This window comes from Carettochelys insculpta, chromosome 2 (assembly GCF_033958435.1).
Source record: "Carettochelys insculpta isolate YL-2023 chromosome 2, ASM3395843v1, whole genome shotgun sequence".
Classification (NCBI taxonomy): Eukaryota; Metazoa; Chordata; order Testudines; family Carettochelyidae; genus Carettochelys; species Carettochelys insculpta.
In genome coordinates, this window is record NC_134138.1 from 75,005,732 (window position 1) to 75,022,772 (window position 17,041).

Below are 17,041 nucleotides of genomic sequence, written 5' to 3' on the forward strand. Positions count from 1 at the left end.
TCTGCAGCCCGGATTCTGCGGAGGAGGAGCCCCCCTCCTCCTCCTCCTCCTCCTCCTCCTCCACCTGCCGCGATGTCCCGGGGGTGGCCTCCAGGGGGGGCCCCCGGGGTGCAGGGCTTGCCTCCGGGGCGGACTCCATCTGCAGGGCCTGCTGGGGCTCATCGGCCGAGGTGTCAAGGGTGGCCGGAGGGGAGGAGGTGTGCCGGGAGCCCAGGATGTCCCTGAGCTCCCTGTAAAAGGGGCAAGTGACGGGGGCGGCCCCAGATCGGCTGGCCGCATCCCGGGCCTGGGAGTAACCCTGCCGCAGCTCCTTGACCTTACTCCTGACGCGGCCAGGAGTGCGGGCAGGGTGACCCCGGGCAGCCAGGCCGTCGGCCAGCCGAGCGAACACATCCGCGTTCCGCCTCTTGCTCCCCATTACCTGGAGCACCTCCTCCTCGCTCCAGAGCTCCAGCAGGTCCCGCAGCTCGGCTTCCGTCCAGGAGGGGCCCCGCTGCCGCTTGCCAGCCTGGCTGCCCTGGCTCCCCTTGGGGGGGGGTCCCCTGGGCGAGCTGGGGGGGCTGCCGGCCAGCCTTCGCAGCTGTGTGGGGCTGAGGGTGGTGCAGGCTGGCCGCGTGTGCAGGCTGCAGCCTGCACGTTCCCTCAGCTTCCTGCAGAGGAAGGGAGGGGTAGGGGACCTTTAAGGGGCTGCTCCACGCAGCCACCAGTGAGCTGAGGGGCTGCAGAGAGCGTCTCTCAACCCCCCAGCTGATGGCCGCAATGGAGGACCCAGCAATTTTGACGTTGCGGGACGCGGATCGTCTACATGGTCCCTACTTCGACGTTGAACGTCGAAGTAGGGCGCTATTCCGATCCCCTCATGAGGTTAGCGACTTCGACGTCTCGCCGCCTAACGTCGAAGTTAACTTCGAAATAGCGCCCGACGCGTGTAGCCGCAACGGGTGCTATTTCGAAGTTAGTGCCACTACTTCGAAGTAGCGTGCACGTGTAGACACAGCTTATGACACTTAGGCTACGTCTACACGTGAAGCCTACATCGAAGGAGCCTATTTCGATGTGGCGACATCGAAATAGGCTATTTCGATGAATAACGTCTACACGTCCTCCAAGGCTGGCAACGTCGATGTTCAACATCGACGTTGCACAGCACCACATCGAAATAGGCACAGTGAGGGAATGTCTACACGCCACAGTAGCACACATCGAAATAAGGGTGCCAGGCACAGCTGCAGACAGGGTCACACGGCAGACTCAACAGCCAGCTGCTCCCTTAAAGGGCCCCTCCCAGACACACTTGCACTAAACACCACAAGATCCACAGAGCCGACAATGAGTTGCAGACCCTGTGCATGCAGCATGAATCCCCCGCTGCAGCAGCAGCAGCCAGAAGCCCTGGGCTAAGGGCTGCTGCACACGGTGACCATAGAGCCCCGCACGGGCTGGAGAGACAGCGTCTCTCAACCCCCCAGCTGATGGCTGCCATGGAGGACGCCACAATTTCGACGTTGCGGGACGCGGATCGTCTACACGGTCCCTACTTCGACGTTGAACGTCGAAGTAGGGCGCTATTCCGATCCCCTCATGAGGTTAGCGACTTCGACGTCTCGCCGCCTAACGTCGAAGTTAACTTCGAAATAGCACCCGACGCGTGTAGCCACGACGGGCGCTATTTGGAAGTTAGTGCCGCTACTTCGAAGTAGCATGCACGTGTAGACACAGCTTTAATGGCTACGTCTACATGTGAAGCCTACATCGAAATAGCTTATTTCGATGTAGCAACATCGAAATAGGCTATTTTGATGAATAACATCTACACGTCCTCCAGGGCTGACAACGTCGATGTTCAACTTCGACATTGCGCGGCACCACATCGAAATAGGCGCTGCGAGGGAACGTCTACATGCCAAAGTAGCACACATCGAAATAAGGGTGCCAGGCACAGCTGCAGACAGGGTCACAGGGCGGACTCAACAGCAAGCCGCTCCCTTAAAGGCCCCTCCCAGACACAGTTTAACTAAACAACACAAGATACACAGAGCTGACAACTGGTTGCAGACCCTGTGCCTGCAGCATGGATCCCCAGCTGCCGCAGCAGCAGCCAGAAGCCCTGGGCTAAGGGCTGCTGCCCACGGTGACCATAGAGCCCCGCAGGGGCTGGAGAGAGAGCGTCTCTCAACCCCTCAGCTGATGGTCGTCATGGCGGACCCCGCTATTTCGAAGTTGCGGGACGTGCAACGACTACACGGTCCCTACTTCGACGTTGAACGTCGAAGTAGGGCGCTATTCCTATCCCATCATGGAGTTAGCGACTTCGACGTCTCGCCGCCTAACATCGAAGTTAACTTCGAAATAGCGCCCGGCGCGTGTAGCCGTGACGGGCACTATTTTGAAGTTAGTGCCGCTACTTCGAAGTAGCGTGCACGTGTAGACACGGCTAATTTGGGAGTGTTTATATTCCTTTCTATTTTCCTCACTAGGATTTGACTTCCACTTTTTTAAAGCTGCCCTTTTCTCTCTCACTGCCTTTTTAAAATGGCTGTTTAGCCATGGTGGTTCTTTGTTAGGTCTCTTACTGGGTTTTTTTTTTGGGGTATACATTTGGGGTATACATGCATCATCTAGGACCATCACAGGGAGGTTGACTTTGTCCGTGAAGACTGAGGCAAAAAAAGCATCGAGTACTTCAGCTTTTCCTGCATCATCTGTCACTAGGTTACCTCCCTCATCCACTAATGGCCCCACACCTTCTCTGATAACCTGTTTATTGTTCACTTGCCTGTAGAAACCCTTCTTGTTACTCTTCACATCCCTTGCCAGCTGCAGTTCCAATTGTGCTTTCGCTTTCCTGATTACTGCCCGGCATTCTCCAGCCCTATGTTTATACTCCTCCTTAGTCAACTGTCCATGTTTCCATTTCTTGTATGCATCCTTTTTGAATTTAAGCTGACGAAGGATTTCCCTGTTAAGGCAAGCTGGTTTCCCATCATGTTTGCATTCCTTACTACGCAGCGCGATTGTTTGTTCCTGTGCCTTCAGTAAGATTTATTTAAAATACTTCCAGTTCTCTTCAACTCTTTTCTCCTTCATCTTCATTTCCCAAGGGATCCTGCTTATCCGGTCTCTTAGGGAGTCAAAGTCTGCTCTTCTGAAATCAAGGGTCTGTATGTTACTGCTCACCCTTCTTCCTTTCGTCCGGATCCTGAAATCTACGATCTCATGGTCGCTGCATCCCAGGTTCCCTCCCACTTCTATTTCTTCTACTAGTTCTTCCCTGTTTGTGAGCAGCAGGTCAAGTTGCACACGGCCCCTGGACACTTCCTTCAGCACTTGTACCAAGAAGTTATCCCCAGCATTCTCCAAAAACTTCCTGGATTGTCTGTGTGCTGATGTATTGGTCTCCCAACAAATGTCCAGATGATTAAAGTCTCCCATGAGAACCAGGGCCTATGATTTGGAAGCTTCACTTAGCTGCCTGAAGAAAGCCTCATCTATCTCATGTCCCTGATCTGGCGGCCTATAACAGACACCAACTACAACATCACCTCTGTTACTTCCACCTCTAAGCTTAACCCAAAGACACTCAACTGGATTTTCTCCTTCCTCATACTGGAGCTCTGAGCAATCATACTGCTCCCTCACATAGAGCACAACTCCTCCTCCTTTACTCCCCTGTCTGTCCTTCCTAAACAATTTATAACCTTCCATGACCGTGCTCCAGTTATGCGAATCGTCCCACCAAGTTTCCTTTATTCCAAACTGAAGATGTAAAAAGAAACTGAAGATGTAAAAAGAAAAAAAAAGAGGGCTCAAATAACAGGAGGATGTACACCGTTGAGCTGTGTCTACACTTGCATCCCTCTTTTGAAAGCTGCATGCAAATGAAGGAAATTAAAAATGTAAATGAAGCACTGATTTACATATTGGGTGCCTCATTTGCATAATCTCATTTTGAAAGAGCTTCTTTTGAAAGAAAGAAAGCAGTGTAGATGAGGCTCTTTTGAAAATAAACCCCATCTTTGAAAGAACTCTTCTTCCTATTTATTTTCAGGTATCAGCCTTCTTTTGAAGATAGGGTCATCCTCACCTACCTAACAAATAGAGGGCCCCACAGAGTTCTGTACATTTTTCTTCAAAGCTTGAGTTGCTCTACAGTTCTGATTCCTCTTTCAATACTGTCTCCTCATTCCCTTTGTAAACTCTGAGCATGGAATCAACTCCATGCTTGTTGGATATCAGGAAAGACTTAACACTCTGCTGCAGAACTAAACAGATTAATTAGCCTAACTGCAATGAGAAGCTATGGTTGCAAAGGTTACAATGAGCAGCAAAGATCGAGTTCATTTTTCATATAACCTGGCTTCTGAAACTTTTAAGAATGAAAATCAGCATAGGGGAGAAATGGAGAAAGGAAGGTTTAGAGCACAGACAAAGTGTATGTCAAGTAGAAGATTCTTTGAGGTACTTCTGCTACACACAGAGACCAGAATAATGTCTATCCATTAACATAAAAAGTCTTTAATTACATATGTTCTTTTGGAGTTGTTATTAGTGAATGCACAATAAAGATGGGGAAAAAATCAAGATAGAAAGTAGAGTGATAATACATAGGTAGGAATCAAGAGAAAACTGTCAAAAGGACTTAGATAGGCCTCACATGTTTTAATCATTCAGCCATCTGGTGGCCAGCAGCATGAAGTCTGGAAAGTCCTCCTGATAGATCAGCACAAGACAAGAAGCCATTCAGGTGTGCAATGGTTTCAATCAGAGGAGTTTCTGAATTCCCAGGTATGGTCATGTGCTGCGTATCTCATCATCGTGCCTTTGAAATGGTTGAGATTGCATTAGGCAGAGCATCACAGCTTGGAGCCAGCCAGTCTCTCATCAGGCTGAGTCATGAGAAAGGAAGCAGCTCATTCCCATTCTTTTCACTGTAGAGATTTCCAGTAAAGTAGTTGCATTGGTTTTCCATGGATGAATCAGTGTCAGGGTGTTTCCTATATATCTCTGCAATGTGGCAATCATGGCATCTCCTCAATTTTGATGAAGTGATTCTCCTCATCATGCCCTATGAGTACCCTCTGAGCTGACTAAAGTAAGAAGCAAACTGAATCTGGACAGCCTGGATTCTGGTTACAGTGGTAACTGAGCAGTATTCCTTGGTTCTTCATTTTCCATTCAACATCTCCAAGGCCACTCTTAACACTACTCAGTGTTGAGGGGTTGTCAACTGCAAAAAGGCTAAATGCAGTAAAAGCTTTGTTATCTGGAATCTCAAGGGTACTGCAGATGATGGATAATAAAATGTTCCAGATATTCAAGCTCGGTCTGGTAGCTAGTCCCACTCTGCTCCAGCAGGGCAGTGGGTATCCAGCCCTGCTCCTATGGCCCCGGCCCAGTGACTTGCCCTGAAGCAGCTGGCCCTGGCCAGTCAGTCAGCCTATGGCATGCATGTTAACCAAATGAGCCAATTATCCGGATGCTGGAAATCTGAGCTTTTACTGGAATAGAGAAATGCATGGAGATCCCTTGTAAAGTGATCTTACGTGGTCTTTTAATAAAAATGGACCTAGTTTTTTGCAATCCTAAATTTGAGTCAAGCACTGAGGTGTAATGAGGCATCTGTAAGATTTTGATCTGAAATTTTCTCTAACTAGTCCCTTGTCAGCTGTTGTTCTACGACTTTTTCTAGAAAAAATTAAATTCTCAAAAACCAAGAATATTTTTTTCAGGATTTATAAGGAATTTCTAAAGGGAGGAATTAAAAAAGGAGAATGTAAACTTGGGTGGGACATTTGTCTTGTTATTTACAGTTCACATTGCCAGGTAGGTGTTCATGATGATTCACAAATGCCATACTCATTTAAGCCAGAACAATGCAAGATATCTTATGGTAAAGCTATTCACTTCCAACAATGGTATGTTTGTCCCATCATTTAGAAAAGTCAATGCACCAAGGAGTTTGTAATCTAACTTTCTGAACAAAAAGATAGATTGTAAGTCCATGGTCTGGCATGGTCAGGTCCTGACCAGTCCTGAACGGGAGAATTTGCCAGAGCAATGAAGGTTCCCTGTCACCAGCCCCCAAGCCACCAACCCCCACAGCTGGGTTGCTCTCCTACCTGTTGCTGAGCGACCAGCTCTGGCCTGCCCTGCTGCTGGGCTACCCCCCATAATGCCCCCGCATGGGGCTGCCAGAGGAAGCTGTGTCAGGCCCTTGCTGGGGACATGGCTCCAATCCTGTTTGGCTACCCCTGGCCCTGCAGAGCTGCTGGGGAAAGCTGACTCACCCCATTGGGCTGCTGGGGGAAGTCAGCTCTGGCCCTGCACTGAGGACACAGCTCAAGCCCTTTGTGGCTGTCCCCAGCTCTGTGTGATTGCCAAGGGAAGCTGGTTCTGGCCCTGTCAGGCTGCTGGGGATTGCTGGCCCCAGGCCTGCATAGCTACCTCCCCACAGGATTGCTGGCAGATGCAAGCTCCCCTGTGGCTGCCTCCCTGTGGGGCTGCAGGGGATGTGATCTGCAGGCCCCCATTGCTACAAGAGGACACAGGCTGAACCCTCCTACCTCACCATCTGGTCCAGCGACATCCCTGGCCCTACTGGATGAGGGATGTTGCTGGACCAGAGAATGACAGGCTTAGGCGGTCCAACTTGCACATCATTAACTACTTCATGGTAGTACAGGCAGATGGTGCAGAAGAATCACCATAATCCATTCCAGAGATGACTGCCACTTAGTAGCAGTAGGTGAAACAATCTGTGTATGGAATGTGCAGGTTTTTAAAGTTCCTTAATATCCTTTTGCATGAAAAACTAAATGTGCGCTATTATTCTGGAGACATTTAGAATTTCTGTTATTTTTTCTATAATATTTTTACCTGTCCTCTGGCAAAAGTGATGGGTCCGCTTCTTGAATTATTAAGCCATCTTTTCCCTGAGTCACCTTTCTCTCCTTTAATGCAAAGATAAGCTTCTCCACTGGTATCTGCTTTCTTTATGTCTCCAGTGTGCACATGAATGGAATATTCCACAACTAAAAGAAAAATTTAAAAACAGTATAAAAGGGAAATTATCTCTCATCTTGTCTTATAATTGGATTCCTTATGAAAACACTTAGGTTCGATTTTATTAAGTGAGGTTCACTTGATATATTCTTAAACAAGGAAAGGCACAGTAACCTTAAAATCACATCTTAAAATTTTTAAGGGGAAGGGTCTGTATAGAGGAAAGGGGCTGTAGAGAATGAAATATGTAGCTCTCCAGCTGGCCACAAGTTCACCTTTTTGTCAAGTTGTTATTATTTGTACTGTGGTTAAACCCAGAGGTTTCTACCAAGATCAGAGTCCTACTGCACTCAGCACTGAACAAACCTAGAAAGTATGATACTGCCCTAGATAGTTTATAATCTAAATATACAAGGCAGACACAAGATGGGGAAATTATTGTCTCCATTTTATGTAAGGAGAACTGGGTTACAGAAAGATTAAGACCCTACCTACATTAAAGAAATGTGCACTATTATAATTTACTCTGTATAGTTATGCCATCAATATAGTTCCATCCTAATGGGAAAACCCTGCTCCAGTATAAAGTAGAGTTTAAATCAGTGCATCTTAATTCTGTAGATTAATAGAGTAAGCTACACTGATACCAATTCTGTTTTACACCAGTGGAAAACGCTACCTCAGGGATCTGTTCTGGTAAAACTATGTCTGTGCTGTTGACTTGACTTAAACCCTTGTATGCCAAGTGGAGCACAGGTCATCTACAAGTCTCCTCCACCTCACTCTGTCTTGAGACAAAACTTCTAGATGACTCCAGGAGTACCCCAGTTGTTGTCCTTCAGTTCAGTAGATCTTCTCCACATTTTCCTTGCAGGTTCCATGTGAGAGCTTGATGGACTATGCTTGATTTTGGCTTTCTCAGTGGAAGCTTCTCTGCTACTGATAGACCCTAAGTAACTCACCCAATATCACACACTCTATAGCCAGGGCAGCCGACAGACTTCACTAGGTCTTGAGCCAAGTGTTTGGGGGATGGGGAAAACACAATAGTTTCAAGCCCACTCAAGGGGTGAGGGCCTCGTATGGAAGGGGTGGGACTGGGGGCTAGCACCCCCAGCCAGCCCTTCAGTACTTCCAGGACATGCACTGCCCTGGGCTCTGGCTACTGTCACAGCAGCAGTGGCCAAGAGCCCTGGGCACTTCTAAATCCCTGGGGTCTGGGGCAGCTGTCCTCTTCAATGCCCCACCCTCACATTGATGGGCTTGTCTGTAACAGGGCTTGGAAATAAACCTTGATCTTCTGAGTCACAGTCCAGTGCATTAACTACAACACATTCTTACTTGCTGCATAAATCCCTATTTAGAAATCTACATAATGCAGCTCTCTTCTCCCCTGCAATGTCTCTTCCAAAAATCAGCACTCTTGACTACTGCATTCAACAAACTACACAATAGCTCACACACATCCCTCCTGGCTTCTTGGGTAGCCAAAACCCCTGCCCCTTTCCATAGCCATCAGAGAATCTGAGTCTAACTCCTAAGGCTATATATTCCTATTTGTCCCTTCTGTATTTTGTGTGTCATTCTCATCTTGCACTGCACAGTCATCAATTGGCTTAGATGAAAGCTGTGATTTGATTGTCTTAAGATGGTTTCAACTCACGTAACTGTCCTTAGCTGTGTCTACACGTGCATGCTACTTCGAAGTAGCGGCACTAACTTCCAAATAGCGCCCGTAGCGGCTACACGCGTCGGGCGCTATTTCGAAGTTAACTTCGACGTTAGGCGGCGAGACGTCGAAGTCGCTAACCTCATGAGGGGATCGGAATAGCGCCCTACTTTGACGTTCAACGTCGAAGTAGGGACCGTGTAGACGATCCGCGTCCCGCAACATCGAAATTGCCGGGTCCTCCATCGTGGCCATCAGCTGGGGGGTTGAGAGATGCTCTCTCTCCAGCCCGTGTGGGGCTCTATGGTCACCGTGGGCAGCAGCCCTTAGCCCAGGGCTTCTGGCTGCTGCTGCGGCAGCTGGGGATCCATGCTGCAGGCACAGGGTCTGCAACCAGTTGTCGGCTCTGTGTATCTTGCGTTGTTTAGTGCAACTGTGCCTGGGAGGGGACCTTTAAGGGAGCGGCTTGCTGTTGAGTCCGCCCTGTGACCCTGTCTGCAGCTGTGCCTGGCACCCTTATTTCGATGTGTGCTACTTTGGCGTGTAGACGTACAATCACAGTGCCTATTTCGATGTGGTGCCGCGCAACGTCGAAGTTGAACATCGACGTTGCCAGCCCTGGAGGACGTGTAGACGTTATTCATCGAAATAGCCTATTTCGATGTTGCTACATCGAAATAAGCTATTTCGATGTTGGCTTCAAGTGTAGACGTAGCTCTTGAGTAGATAAGTACCCACAGGCAGGCTTGAACCTGAGACCTCTGGAGCTTCAAGCAGGCATCTCTACAGCTTGAGCTAAAGGCTAGCTGGTTCTCAGGTGAGGCTGTACCATACACTTATTCTCTCTCCGTGAAGTAATCTAGGTACCACGACATGGCACAGTTAACCACACAGAGGTGTATGAGTTACCAATACACATCAGGAGTATCATGCTTCTTCATGCACGAGACCACAACACACTCAAGGATCTGATACACTGATACAAAATAATAGAAATGATCAATTAAAATTTTAAGTCTTTTCAACTTCAGCTGTTTCCTCTAAATAAAATACTCCCTTCCCTTTCCACTACAGGAGGAGTGCAGATGGGTCTTCAAACCCAGCCCAGGCTCCGGTAGTGAAGCAGTAATTGGCCAGAAGGGGGTTTACTGTTCTGCTGAGCAATGACACTGGATTAAGGGACCAAGTACTCCAGTGTCACTGCTGCCAGGAGAGTGGATCTTTGAAGACACTGCTGTGTCCACTTCCTTGCTCTCCCCAGACTAACTTAAATATGAGGTTTAGGAATTGGGTAGAGACTGAAAGGACAGCTGGGACCCCTGCTGCTCACTCTAGCGCAAGCCAGGGAAGGATGTCTGGGGAGGTTGCCACCACTTAGTATTTAGCGGGTTTAGGCCCACTTGCTGAATAGAAGTGTTAATGGAGACTGATGAATGGAATGAATGGATTGATGAATAGGTAAAGGAGAGATGCAGGCCAGTGTTTCGAAGCCAAAAAGAGGATTTAGGCACACCAATACCAATAATTACAATGAGCATGGTGTGCCTAAACCTCTTATTCAGCTTTGAAAATCTCAGCCTTGGTTCTCACCCAGCACAGCTACACATATTTCCGAAGAGATGAACAGGGGGAACTCTTAGGCAGAAGAAGCAGCTGTTTCCTTCACTCAGTACCTGACTATTAGTTATTACTTGTATTATGCCTAGAAACTTAAACCTTGGCCCAGGACACCATTGGTTTTTAACTCATGGCCAAGGACACTGCACAGACACAGAACAAAAGGAAGCTTTTAGTTCTCGTAGAACACAATATTTGAGGGCAAAGCAAAATATCAAATCTGTGCCCAGTTATGTGTCCAGGCTATTAGGGACAAAAGGGAGGCAGCAGTGCTGAACTAACTTTGATCCTTCTGTTTTAGAAGCATTAACTTGAGCTATAGAAAAAAATGTTAGTTTTAGCAGTATGCCCCACAGATTCCTTTCAGAGGGGAAGTGATATGTTTGTTTATTATTATTATTTTATATAAAAATACCCTTTTATACCACAATGGTGACACTTTAGGTTGTGGGTTCGTTAACCAATCCACACATACTTAGGTGTGGATGGGCACACAAGCTAGTTGATAAGCTGATATCCTATCAGATTTATTGTTTAAGGATTGATTTTCAGCAGTGCTAAGCATCCACAACTATAATCCAAGTCCATATATCTTCCAGGATCTATTCATCTTTGGCAATATCAAATATTACAGCTCCCGCTTATGCCAAAATCATCACCACTGCTGCAGAAGTCAGAGAGACAACAGAATTTAAGTCCAGAATGCTACAGAATATACAGGAATTGTACTAAAATTCCCAGAAGTTCATGTGGTCGTCATTACAGCAAGTTTCTTGGAGTAAATGCATTGAAAAAGAAACACTTATGATAAAACTGGTCAAAATTTAACCAAACTCCACATTCACTAAATAGATATTTCCACGATACATTTATGGAACGTTTAAGAGTGACTGTTAAAAACACACTGTGAAAAATTAAGAAACCACAAGCTAAAGCTGTCGTTTATTCTCATGCGTAGGTGATAGCAAAAGAGAGAGGAAAAAAAAAGTGTTCTGCAAGATATTTATTTTTAAATTTTTCCCAGAGCTCTTTTCACAAGCTGGTGCTATTCATATTGAGTGTTATAATAAAAAGGGCTAAACACAAATATTGTGACATTTTTATACCGTCATTTTTCTAATCCTTTTAAAATATAAAAAGATCGTATTACTGAGGCAAGGGTTTTACAGGCCAATTTTACATACTGGCTCAGTTTAACAAGTAATAAGGGCTGTATCTATCCACATTGATAATATTTCTGGACATGCTGCAACACATTTCTGTTAGGTGGAAACATTTTTGTTTCTCTTCATCATTTGAGGAGGGAAGTCTCTTTACTGAAAAGTAACTTTCCTTTCAGTGTGGCATTATTTTTTTTATTCAAGGACCCCAACATTATGTCAAAAAAATTAATCTAGATTTTGATCCAGCAAAGCACTTGACATGAGCTGGACTACTCAGATACGTGGGAGTTAAGAAGGTGATTAAGTTCTTTTTTACACTGAGACAATGTACTCTAAAAAGTGTCTAAATATTCTTAAGAGCTATAAATCAGTCTTTGCCTACCGAAGTAAATTTGCATCAGCTGAGGAGCTGGCCCACACTTATTAAAGCAAATTAATTGCCTACATGATATTTTGGCAGAAAGTTCTTCTGTCATTAAAAAAAACTAGAGTTTAACATGCAGAATTCTCTGGGTCAGGGGAAACAAAGTATGTCATTGTTGGGATGCACCAAAAACCTAGTCCTGATAACCTCATTCATGCAGATAGATCTACTGTAGTCAGTAGACCACTTGTTCGAATGAGATGAGAAGGATTTTTCATTCCTAGATTTCAAAGCCAGAAGTGACCGTTGTGATTATCTACTCGGATCTCCTGTATTACAGAGGCCATAGAACTTCCCCAGAATGTTTCCTAGAGCAGATCTTTTGGGAAAACTAACATTCAATCTTGATTTAATACTTTCTAGTGATGGAGAATCTTTGAGAACCTTTTGTAAATGGTTCCTATTGTTGGGTAACAGCGCTGTTAAAACTAGTTTCTGTTGACTATAAGTCAGCTTAGATAGAGAGGTGTGCATCTCTATTTGAAATTTTTGAAAAAAAATTAAAAAGATTGAAAACTACCGTTTCGGCACTGAGTAACTTTTGAATTGCCCATTGTTTACAGGTTGCATATAAAGGATCATTGTGTTAAGGAGCCAGAAATCGTCCAAGAGCTGGAGAACAGAGCAAGGCGAAACTTGGAAATTGAAATTATGAACAGGATAAACTGGACACAGAACCAATCATCTGTCCAGCTGTGACTGGTGGGGTGACATAGGAGTCATGAACACAAAATGTAAGTCACCCTGCTTTTTTGCAAGAATGGGTTTAGATGGCTACTTCTACACTAGAAGCATCTGTCTGCTGAAGTTACTGTTAGAAGAGATGTTCTGACAAAACTCCTATCGACAGATGACGTGTATACATAAAAGTTGATCAATCTTGTGATTCTCTCCATTGACAGAAAACTTCCTCTGAGTAAATATCATAAAGATGAGTGTACTTTTTTTTCCTCGAAAAAAGCCCATGAAAAGCAGAGATGATAGTGGATGTTGTGATACTGATATGGCTTCTCTTAGAAACAGGAAATTGACCCTGACAGTAAAAGTGGTTGCATATTTTGGGGGGTTACCTTCTACCTTTAATATTGTTATCTAAAGGATTCTTTCTCTTTGTTTTTTCTGTGGTTGATTTGGGTGATGGGGCACAATGTTTTATTTAATTTAAAAAGGTTTTATTTTATTTGATCTTGCACTACTAAGGGATTTATTAAAGGCCTCTCTACATCCTGTTGTCTCTTTCAGGTCATGAATGACTGAAATCACATAAATCTCTTGTGCATCATTGGCACCAGTAAGTAAACGGGCATGCAAAGAAAATCATCCTGTTTATTAGAAAATTTAGATTGATTTAGTACTGTGTTCCAGAAATATAAACCACTGACCCAGAAACAATACTTTCCCATATAGAAAATCTCATGTATGGCAGCCCCCCCACATGAATATGAATAGCATTGTCTCTGACCTCAAAGACACACATAAGCCCAATGAGCCTATTCACATGCCTAAAATTATTCACCATGCAGAAATTTATGCAGGATTGAGGGCTCTACATTTGCTTTCGATTGGAGTTCATGAGGCCTGTAATCCCACTATGTAAGTCATATACAAGATCTGGGCTTTATATGAATTTCCTATCCTCAGCAGTGCCTGATTTTCAGAAAATTACTCACTAATTTGTTTTGCTTGGAAAAAAAATCCACAAAGAAAAATCTGAATTTTCACACACTTCTGTTTTACCTCAGAAAACTAGCAAGTGAGGAGTAGGAAGTGGATGAAAATAACACTCCGAAGAGGACATTTCTGCTGCAGATATTCTTGGTGCTATGAATTAACACATCTGGGAATTTGTTTGTGGCTATGGATACACCAACAAGTTTTGCCAGCAAAACCCATTTTGTCAACAAAACTTGTGGAGTGTGCACACACAAAATGGGATTTGTTCACAGTAGCTCAACAAAAAATAGCAATTTTACTGACTGCGTTCTGCCTCCAAGTTTTGTGGCATAACTCTGCTGTTGACAGATTCTGTCCACAAGCTATGTAAATGCCCTCAAGGGGCCTCTCTTGACAGACAGGGCGTCCACAACAATGAACAGCCCTGTCTGCTGTGCTTCTGGGTTTCATTTTGGCAAGAGAACAGCTGGGCAGTCCGGCTGCTCTGTCAACAGAGTGTAGCACACTTCCGATTTGCTTTTGTGTGTGGCTGCACACTGTCAACATAAGTTTTGTTGTGAAATCTCTTCTGATGGTGACTTCTGTTGTGCAACCATAGCCTGTGTGTGTTAGGTAGTCACAAGAATTTTGATAAGCATTTGAATTTTGATTTTTTGTTCATCTTGCCCTTTTGTGGATGGTCCATACCACTGAGAAGCTAAGAAAAAATCCTCTTGCTCAGCTAGTAGAGGTTTGCTTTTTGTTCCTAGAGCATGAGGTCATTTCCCCATGATTCATGCTGATGACTGGAGTGTTTGTGTATCACCGTCTTTTGTTACTTCGAATTTAGATGACTAGAAACATTGGAAAAACAATTTTTTGTGAAGGGATACAGGTTGAGTCTCCTAGGCCGCGTCTACACGTGCACGCTACTTCAAAGTAGCGGCACTAACTTCGAAATAGCGCCCGTCATGGCTACACGTGTTGGGCGTTATTTCGAAGTTGAAATCGACGTTAGGCGGCGAGACTTCGAAGTCGCTAACCCCATGAGGGGATGGGAATAGCGCCCTACTTCGACGTTCAACGTCGAAGTAGGGACCGTGTAGACGATCCGCGTCCCGCAACATCGAAATAGCGGGGTCTCCCATGGCAGCCATCAGCTGAGGGGTTGAGAGACGCTCTCTCTCGAGCCCCTGCGGGGCTCTATGGTCACCGTGGGCAGCAGCCCTTAGCCCAGGGCTTCTGGCTGCTGCTGCGGCAGCTGGGGATCCATGATGCATGCTCAGGGTCTGCAACCAGTTGTTGGCTCTGTGGATCTTGTGTTGTTTAGTGCAACTGTATCTGGGAGGGGCCCTTTAAGGGAGCGGCTTGCTGTTGAGTCCGCCCTGTGACCCTGTCTGAAGCTGTTCCTGGCACCCTTATTTCGATGTGTGCTACTTTGGCGTGTAGACATTCCCTCGCAGCGCCTATTTCGATGTGGTGCTGCCCAACGTCGAAGTTGAACGTCGATGTTGCCAGCCCTGGAGGACGTGTAGATGTTATTCATCGAAATAGACTATTTCGATGTCGCTACATGAAATAAGCTATTTCGATGTAGTGTGCACGTGTAGACATAGCCCTAATCTCACAACATTCTACATATTAACTTGCAGTTAGTTATCAAAAGAGTTTGACTGTGATTTCTTGAATTTGTTCCATTTGGGATAAGAATGGTTAAGAAAAACTGCTTAGGGTTTTTAATTTTCATGTGGAGTATTTTATTGTCTCTTTCTGGGTACAGAGAGACTTCCCATTTTTTTCTAACAACTTCTGTTTAGTCAATACCACCTCCTCTCTACAGTAGCTTCAGTCAATAAACCTCTTTGCTGTTGCTAATAGTTTCAGTACATGATCTGTACTATACCTATCACTTCTCTTTATTCTAATGAATTGGAGAGATGGGAAGCTTTTTCTTAAAGGCCTATGGATGAAAGCTATCAATATGCAACAAGCATATTATCTGAAGTAATAATCATTTTGTCATGTTTGGATGCCATACATTGAAATAGTTTACTTGTATTACGATTTGAAACACTTGCAGAATAACTGAACTTGTGCAAATTAATAGTTTTTCCTTTTTGCAATGGTAATATTTGCTGTCTGGTAAATTCCTCATGAACGTCAAGAAAACACTCACTAAGGCAACTGAAATTTCTGGATAGCTTTATGCTAACTGACCACAGCAGATTTGAAAAACCTTTTATTGCCTTATATTGGATTTCTGCGTATCTGGCTTTCCTAAAAAAAATAACATTTCTAGTTAGTCTATTCCTTATTTATAAAAAAGGACAGATTAATATAACACACTACAAAATACATCGTATATTTAACCAGTTGAGCCATTATGACCTATTTTACTGTGCAGATCAATAAATCTATTTAAATGCTACATGCTATCATCTGCTTGATACAATATGAAAGAGACTGAAGTCTTACATTAGTCGGATATGTTTAAGTAGATGTCAGCTGGTGCAAAAGTTGCCCCAAGACTGACTTCACTGGAATGACTACCTTTCTATGGGGAAAGAAACATTGCTGTCTCTTGCTTTTGATGTACATTTTTTAATTACATTACAATTTTTGGTCAAAATTCTTGTCTTGGGAACCTACAAATAGCGTGTACCGCAATCAACATCAGAAGCACGCAGGCATCCAAAGACAGAACCTGACACGCAGTGACGAAAAAGAGTTTAAATTACCAGGCAAAGGGTCTTGGTTTGCATAGAGAGCTGGCAGTTCCACACATTTGTCTTCATTAGGTTTAAACGAACAGTCAAATGCTAACCACATCTCGTGGTTTGTGCTTGTGTGCTTCATACGCAGCAAGTCTAAGTGCCATGGCTGATTTAATTTGCTGTGGGGTCCAGTTACTTGAATCTTGTAGATTGAGCCAATGTCTGCCAGTTCATCCTATAAGAGAAAAAGACAAGTCAGAAGCAATCAGAATGCAGCAGTGCCAGATCTAAGGTGTTTGCCAGTTATATATAATAATTTAACAAATCTCAAAAATTAGAAGATGGGGCTGTTTTATAATTGCTACTTTCTGGGTTTTTTTTACACACTACAAAATTGATTTGCTAACTGCAGGAGCTGAATGACTCTCTAGAGTTTTGAATGCCAGAGAATTAGTGACTTTTCTCCAAAGAGTCACTGGGGAAAATTGCATACTGAACAAAATTAGAGGCTATAACTCACAGTGATACAGTGGACTGTTTGCAAACGTTATTGATTAGAAAGTGAATAAATGGCTCATCTCAACTTGCTAACAATACAATAAAAAGCTCAAGTATTCTTTAAATTTGAGTTACCAGACCATGAATCCCATGGGAGGAAAAAGTGTTACCTACAGCATACAGCGGGGAAAAGCTGTAGTTAATTTTGAATTTTAACGTCAATTAATCTAATTTTGAGGTGGTGATGCAACTGGGGAAGCACATTAATTCATTTCTTTAAAGGAGTCTCAGATTCTTCCAT

General features: G+C 44.6%; 1 protein-coding gene across 1 annotated transcript in view; it reads right to left on the reverse strand.

Annotated features, from left to right (window-relative positions):
* The window catches only part of RP1 (RP1 axonemal microtubule associated), a 318,221-nt gene that overhangs the window by 90,423 nt on the left and 210,757 nt on the right, over positions 1–17,041 (reverse strand). Inside the window, exons 36-37 of the mRNA XM_074985790.1 lie at positions 16,267–16,477; positions 6,877–7,031 (exon numbers count right to left, since the gene is read on the reverse strand). Of these exons, the coding sequence (XP_074841891.1) occupies positions 6,877–7,031; positions 16,267–16,477 (366 nt within the window). The remainder of the gene's footprint in view (positions 1–6,876; positions 7,032–16,266; positions 16,478–17,041) is intronic.